Source organism: Nannospalax galili, unplaced genomic scaffold (assembly GCF_000622305.1).
Source record: "Nannospalax galili isolate Female #2095 unplaced genomic scaffold, S.galili_v1.0 scaffold1189, whole genome shotgun sequence".
NCBI lineage: Eukaryota > Metazoa > Chordata > Mammalia > Rodentia > Spalacidae > Nannospalax > Nannospalax galili.
In genome coordinates, this window is record NW_008360313.1 from 2,289,326 (window position 1) to 2,297,532 (window position 8,207).

General features: G+C 41.0%; 1 protein-coding gene across 2 annotated transcripts in view; it reads right to left on the minus strand.

Moving 5' to 3' along the window:
• The window catches only part of Tbx19 (T-box transcription factor 19), a 28,127-nt gene extending 21,988 nt beyond the window's left edge, over positions 1-6,139 (minus strand). Inside the window, exon 1 of one of the 2 annotated variants that reach the window (XM_008824914.3) lies at positions 5,896-6,139. In XM_008824914.3, coding sequence (XP_008823136.1) covers positions 5,896-6,113 — 218 coding nt within the window. In that variant the 5' untranslated portion in view covers positions 6,114-6,139. Of the gene's footprint in view, positions 1-1,147; positions 1,211-5,895 lie in introns of those variants that run through there. The other variant, XM_029559518.1, reaches the window with a different exon arrangement.
• Between the last annotated feature and the right edge of the window lie 2,068 nt (positions 6,140-8,207).

Genomic DNA, 8,207 nt, shown 5'->3' on the forward strand with positions numbered 1-8,207 from the left:
ACTTGGGAGGCAGAGGCAGGTGGATCTCTGTGAGTTCAAGTCCACCCTGGTCTACACAGTGAGTTTCAGGACACCTAGCATGACATAGTGAGACCCTGTCCTTTAAAAAATAAGAGGGGGAGGGCTGGAGAGATGGTTCAGCAATTAAGAGCACTGGCTGCTCTTGCAGAAGACACAGGTTTGATTCCCAGCACCCACATGGTGGCTAACAACCATCCATAACTCCAGTTCCAGGGGAATTTGATACTCTCTTCTGACCTCCACTGGCATTACACAACACAGGTGCACTTACATACATGCAGGCAATACACTCATACACATCAAATTAAAAATAAATAAAATATGAAACAAATTTTAAAAACAAGAGCAGCACATATATAACTGTCCTTTCAGACATTTGTCACACTAAAGCTTCATATGCTGAAGTTTAAAAGTGCCAAGAGATTTCTCCATAAAGATAGGTAGACTCTGTGGCACATGTCAACTTTTAAAAACAAAGAAAGTGACAGATATCTGTTTCCCACACACTGAGCACAGAATGGTGCAGCAGAACAATGTTGTGATGTCAATCCATAGGAAATTTTGTCTAGTTCTCACTCACGCTAAAGAGATGATTCAGTGATCATGATAATAGTTATCATATGCTGTTTACACATAGGATTTAACATATTGTACTTCAGTTAAGTCTTCCTTCACCTCAAGGTATTTCTATGTCCTTATTTTAGTACAGAGGCCCAAGGATTCCACTAAGCCTATCTGCTGAGAGACTGAAAGAGAAGGCGAGAACAGCTGAGGCACAGTGAGGGCAACTGTCACATTTCACCCTCACTTCCAGTAGGTTCCAGTGCCTTCCTCAGTCTCTCAGCTCTATTGTGCAAGAGCTCAATTATGAAGAAAAGCATGCAATGGCATTTCCTCTTTCTTTTTACAGTTCAAAGACATACTTGATATTTTTTAATATTTGATTTATTATTTTTATTTTATGTGTATGAGTATATTACCTGCATGTATGTGAGTACACCTGTGTCATGCAATGCCATGGAGGTCAGAAGAAGGCTTGATATTTTAAAGAAACTATCATCACACAAGAAAATGCTCAACATCCCTAGCCATTCTAAAAACATGAGCGCAAGATGCCGCTTCATACCTTCAAGCATGGCTGGAGTTGAACAACAAGATAATAGCAAATGTTGGTGAGGATGTAGAGAAATTGGAGCCCCTCTCACATAGTGCTGGTGAGGATAGAGCATGGTCTTCCAGCTTCTCATCTGGTTACTGTATAATCTTGCAATTTCACTCCTAGGTATATATGCAGGAAAGATGAAAACATATGCTCACACGGAAAGGGGCACACAGATGCTCATAGCAACATTGTTCACAGTGATCAAAAGGCACAAAAACATACATATCCATCAGATGATGAACAGATGAAAAATATATTATATCCATATAGTGGGATATTACTTGGTCACAGGACGATATGAAGTATTTGTGCATGGCACAATATAAATGAAAACACTGTGCTAAGTGCTAAGTGAGGGAAAAAAGAAAAACATTTACATAGAATCACATACTGTATGGTTCCACTGATATGAAATGACCAGAATATAGGTAAGTCTACAGAGACAGAAAACAGACTAATGGGTACTTGGTAGCTAAGGGATACCAGATTCTTTGGGGGTTATAAAATTAACTGTGAGAGGGCATGGTGGTACACGCCTTTAATCACAGCACTAGAGAGGCAAAGGCAGAAGCAAGTGGATTTCCGTGAGATAGAGGCCAACCTGATCTACCCAGCAAGTTCCAGACCAGCTGGGCTAAAGGGAGATCCTGTCTCAAACAAAATGAAAATAAACAAATTAATTAATTAATTAATTAATAGAAGGATTCAACAGCTCTGTAAATTGCAAAAACATGGAACCTTAAATGGATGAGTAATATGTTATATGAATCATATCACACAAAAACCCTGTCAATTAAAATAAAGAAGCCAGAGTGTTCTAAACCTTGGAAAGAGGTCATATCTGGAAAATGGTAGAATGATTAATTGCTTTATATCTTCTGGTACTCCATTTGCTGAGAACTTTACAAATATTCCTGGCTTTTTGTTGTTGTTTTTTTCAGTTACTCCATGAACTAAGATATGCCATGTACTTTTTAATCTCTGTTATCCAAATTAAGACTAAGTCTGTCAAAACTTGCCAAATGTCTTATAACTAGGACTAGACCTACCTCTAAGCCAAATTAATATTCCCCCACCTTACTTTCCCCTTCCCTCTCTTTGTCTTGCCCCAAGATGACCTTGATACATTATCTATGTACCTGTGGTCACCACTCATGACAAGGCTTTGCTTTGGGGGATGAAACACATTTCTAATCAAAGTGATTTTTTCCTCCATTTTCCCCCAAAGTGTCACTAACCACAGAGAAACCCAAATGTCTTTGAGGAATTTAGAAATATTTAAATCAGTCCCTAGCTCACAGACTAACTGCACTTAATTCACTCTTAAAAGAGTCTCTTCAAAGAGAAAGAGAGGGTAAGTGTCAAGAGAGAGAAAATGAGATGAGACGAAGTGAATAAACTCTCCCTCAAACATGTTTGGTGAGTTACAGGTGTCAGATTTTACCCACAAACTCGGCTTCGGCTTTGCTGTGAGACCAGCTCTCCAGTATTACTTTGGCAATAAGGAATCTTGGACGACAACCCCACTGGAGGAGGCTGGGAGGAGTGAGGGCTGCAGAAGAAAGGAGACAGAGATGAGGCAGGCTTTGTAAGGACTGGAAGAATGCAGGTGGTTCAAGGTAAAACTCAGGAAATCTCATAAGAACTTTCCTCCATCTCCCACCAAACTACAATAGTTATCCCATGTTCATTGGCGCTTTCAGAGTTGAGAGGGATGGGGGGAAATGAGCTGCCTGAGGTCTCACTTCAGTTGTTCCTCTTCTGCATTGCCCTCACTGGAAACTACCAGCATCAGCTGAGCATCACACCAACACCTCACAATTATCAGCGGATTCAAACTCTGCCATTCCCAGCACTTGCTGGTGATCGTAAACAGACACATCAGTTACATCAGAAAATTCTTCCAATTTCTTAACACCTGTGCAAGACAAATTTAACCAAGTCACAATTATTAAACTACATAGAAATACATGTGAAACACAACACTTGCCCCTCAGATAAAGATGTTATAGGTATTTAAAAAAAGAAGAAGAAAGAAAAAGAAACCTACAACTGAGCCTGTGAGCACAGGCTGCTGCCCAGCTGCTCCGGAGGTTGAGGCCTGAGAATTAAAAGTTCAAGGCCAACCTGGACAACTTAGTAAGACTGTATCCCCAAATAAAAAGTACAAAGAAGGTTAAGCATGTAGCTCAGTAGTACAGCACTTGCCTAGCATGTAGAAAGCCCTAAATTCAATCTCCCAATAGTGAAGAAAGAGTAGGGGGTGGGGGGAGAGATAGATATGTATGTGTGTGTATATATATATATAGAGAGAGAGAGAGAGAGAGAGAAAGAGAGAGAGAGGATTTAATTTATTTGCCTGTCCAGTCAGAACTGGATTTTTTTTCTACAACTTAACATATAAGCTCCTAGATTAAAGGACAGAGTGAAAGGAAATATAGTCTGGACAATATTATAATTGTTAGTATTAGATCTGAAAGCTTATGGAACATGAATGGCTCAAAGTTCAAAAGTTTTAAAAAGACAGAGAGGAAAAAATAGGGAACCCATGAGGCCATAGGTGTTCAGGATTTATCTCACTACCCTAACTGAAGGTTCCGAAGAAAATCAGAAGATCAGGAACCTACTATGCTGGGCAGGTGAGGAGGAGAGGCGTTGCTCATGGAGAAGGGCCAGGGACCCCCTGCATGGAGGTGGCAGTGTGGAAGGCAGAGACCTGGAGACGACACAGGGGAACTTCCAGATAGAGGAGAATGGGTAGAAAGGAGACTAGGGAAGAGACAGCAGTGGGAGGAGGGAAGGAAGAGGAACAGGGGAGTAAGGGAAACACAAAATGGAAAGCTGTGTCCACGGCAGGAACAGAAATGTGCTACTCATGTCTTCATTTGAAAAACCAAAGCACAACTGAGAGCAATTCCTGACTAAGCTCATTTATTATTAACCATATCAGTTTCTTACAGATTTGTCTTCTTCCAACTCCTAGCAAAATCTTGACCCTAAGGAGTCGAATACCTTAAGGGAATTTAACAGAAAGATTCCACGCATGCCTAAGAACCAGTTTGGTTACCATTGAACTTATTTACAAAGAATATTTTTCACATAACTAATAGGAATGACTTTAAATATGAAGAATTTTAAACTTTAAAAAGTGAAATAAATTTTACTGAGACTAAAAAAGCACTCTTTTTTTAAATGGCAAGGGCACATTCTGCTGTAACTTACTATCAAATTGGATTTTATAATGTTTCAGAGACATTATTGCTTTTGCTAAAAATACATGAACCATATTTTAATCTGTTGATTATACGTGTTTTTATACTTCACTTTAATGGCCAAATAGTGGTGACTAGGTACTAGTGTGACTGGTACCTAATAATAAAGCACAGGCAGAAAGTTCTACCCATACCAAACATAATTAAATTTTTATAATTTTATCACCACTCATTTTTAAAAGAAACTAAATCTAATTACAAAATTGGGGTAGGTTTTTGAAAGTAAAATACAAGTTTTCTATGACTTTCTATCAAAGAGGCAAAAAACAATGTAAATAAAGATCTAGAGAAGGAATAAGCAAAATTAAAATTTCACATACAGACGGCAATAAAACCACATGGTAGACACATGGGATCTATTTAGAAAGATAAAAACATAAATACCAAGCAATAATAACAGCTTTACTATTAGAATAACCACAATTTATCAAAATGCCCTTATTTACAGTTCAGCTTTGACTGAACTTATAACTAAAAGCGACTTAATGTTATGTAACAGTTCTCATGGCATAATTCTCCCAGATACAAAGAATAGTTCATTTTCTATGTGGTATTTTATTCAAAACTAGAAAGGCAAAACATCAGAAATGGGAAGCATTTCACAGGGACAAAAGCCAGCTTAAAGTTCATCTGGCCTCAACTTCTCTCTATAAGCAAAAATTCTCTCAAGGTGTCACAATAAGAGTCCTGCCCAAACCAACCCTACTGAAAATGCCCTTTAGTGTTTCCTACTTTTGAGTCCATGGGTACCAAAGCATAAATGAGCATCAAACAAATACTGGGAGTCAATGTGGCAGTGAGGTTTTCTTTCAGGATATCATCATCTGCTCTGCTAAGCGCAAGCCGCTTAGCAGACTCAATTTAACAGAATCCAAGAAATACCAGTAGAGATTAGTTCCCTTAACCCCTACTTTTTGCAGTGAGAAGAAGAAAACTCTGAAGCACTATGTTACAGTTTCATTCCCTAGTACTACAGCACCTTTTACACAGTCACAAGCACAAAGATGAGCACTCACCCCCCAACACGTACCACGAAGCAGGCGGATGGACAGATTTTGTGGCTAAATCTGCCCTTTTGCTCCTAGTCTTCAACTAGTCAAAATTTTCTGGTAAGTTTGCTGTTCTTAAGAGGAAACTATGCAGCCTCCAAATAAAATTAACTTTCCCATTATCTGAACAGAGCTGGAGTTCAGGGTACAGTCAGTCAAAACTTAATGTGCATGGGGCTAAGACAGGTGGCTTCATTTTCCACCGCCCTGATGATCTCAGAGAAATTAATTAACTTGGCTGAGGGACAGCCAGCTGAGACAGTCTTTCTCTGAGGTACTCAATCAAACCCTGTTACTTCTGAATGAAGAGCCGCAGTCTCTTAAATATTGATGGAGTCTCAGCTCCCTCTCCATGCAGGGTCAGCCCAGGTGGGGTGCAAGAGAAACTCACCTGCCGTTCTTGGTCACAATCATTTCATTTGTGACTTCTTTGAATCTCTGCCAGAGGGGGGCATCCTCCAGGATGATCTGAAGTTGCTTCTCGGTGGGGTCTCCTTTCTCCCGCCCTGCCTGAAGCTCACTTTCCACCACATTGAGCAGGCGAGACACGGTGCCTTCACCAGCCTTCAAGGCACCAGACTTCTGCGTGCCCAGTTCACTCATAGCCATAGGCCCCTCTCAAACTTTGCTGAGAGCTGTTCCCCACCTTCCCTGCTTCCAGTTCCTTCTTTCCCTCACTTGCCTGCTTTTCCAACCCAGCTGCTCAGAGGCTGGGGAGTGGAAGAAAATGCCCTGGCTCTTGCCTAAGCTTCTAGTACGATACCCCTAAAAGTCTCCAAATTATACCTCCAACCTGTTAAGCTTCAGTTGGGGAGCAGGGTGGAGGGAAGGGAGATGTGGGGAAGAAAAAGCCCTCTCTTAATTACTCACTGGATCAGGTGGGTGTGATCCTGGCTTCCCCATTGGTTGCCGTGCCTAGAGTAGACGTTTAAGAAGAGTACTCAATCCAAATTATCAGGCTTTTATCTTGTTGTACCTGAAGAGGTCTAATCGGTGTATTGAGGACCATTTTCCTGTTAATTAAAATTATTCCAGGCCCAGACTGCAACAATCAGGCAAATCATGTTTGTGTATAAATCGTGGCATGTGGCACCTATGTGGAAGGAGGTCCTCAGGAGAAGCAACGAACTTGATGCCCAGCCAAGCCATCCTGATAAGAGTCCGCAGCTGAATTCCCTCCACCCTGCTCCAGCACCTTGGACAGATACAGAGGCCATGGAAAGAATGGCCTAAACAGAAAGTCAAAGGCACTGCGCCAAGAAACAAAACTATTGCACCTAAGAATCAAGGAAGATGCCCTGTGTGCCACAGTCAAGGAGTTGAGGTCAGAAGAAAAGAGTTAAGGACCTCTTTCTCCCCAGGAAGCCGCTCCAGTCATCTCTCTCCCGGCCAATCCCACCCACACTCACACCCTCCTCACGTCAAGAGCCCTTTCATCTTCAAAAAACTGAAATTTGTCCTTCCTCCCTAGAATCCAGACCCCAATTTTTAGTACCTCAAGTCCTAGTGAGAGGGAAGGTGAAAGGTAGTTTGTTCCAGTTATTCTAAGAAAAAGCTCTGCCCCCAGTGAGTGAAAATAAACTTTCACATCATTTTGCAAGGTGATGTAGACCCTTGACCCAAAAAGCCATCTGGTTTTCTCTTTGGACAGCCCATGGCCTACTCTGGCCTCCCAGGGTGAATCCCCACATTTCTTGAGAAAAGGAAATTAGTAGAAACCTTTCCTTTTACTAAAGATGCACAGTACCAGCGGATGTGAGGTGGAGGCTAAGGGGGAACACAAGCCAAGCCTGAGTACAGCCTAGGGGTCAGATTCTTCTTGAAATCACAAAAAAGTAAGAACCTCAGAACAAAGAAAATAAAGACAAAAAGTTTAGATTAAAGTCAGAATAAGGATGATACTGAATGTGTGTTTAGCACCCACAGAGTACTGACAAAGGTGGTGGATCAAAGAGAAATACAGTCTTCACAGAATTAGGAATCTGATGGGGGAACGAAGTGTCACACCACTAAATTTGATGATGGTGGTGGTTTGGGGTTTTTGTTGTTGCTGTTGTTTGTTATTTAATTTAGGTTGTTTTGTTGTCATTTTTTTAAACAAGGTCTCCCTCTATTCCTGGCTGGTCTAGAACTTGCTTGCATGTAAACCAGGCTGGCCTGGATCTCACAGAGATCCACCAGTGCTGGGATTAAAGGTGTGCACTATCGGCCATGTTTAATGGCTGGTTTTTAAAGATAAAGGACAGAGCCACAGGCAGGGAATGCTAGCAACCTCTTAGAAACTAGAAATTGCAAGGATATAGGTTCTCCCAGAGAGGTTCTGAAAGAGCAATGGCCTGAAAGCACTTTAATTTTAGCCTTATGAAACTGGTGTTGACACTGGCTACTCTTGCAGAGGACCCAGGTTCAATTCCCAGCACTCACATGGCAGCTAACAACCATCCATAACTCCAGTTCCAGGGGATCCAACACCCTTTTCTGACCTCCTCAGGCATTACATGACATCGGTATACATGCAGGCAATACACTCATACACATAAAAGAAAAATAATAAATAAAATATTTTTAAATGCCCAGAAAAATCAACCACATAGGCATGAATAAGGATAGGAGAGAAATGAAAGAAATCATGTTTTTCTTATCAGTAACTATGAAATAGTCTGTTTCTAATAACCAGGATAATGCATGAGTCTCTTCAACTAG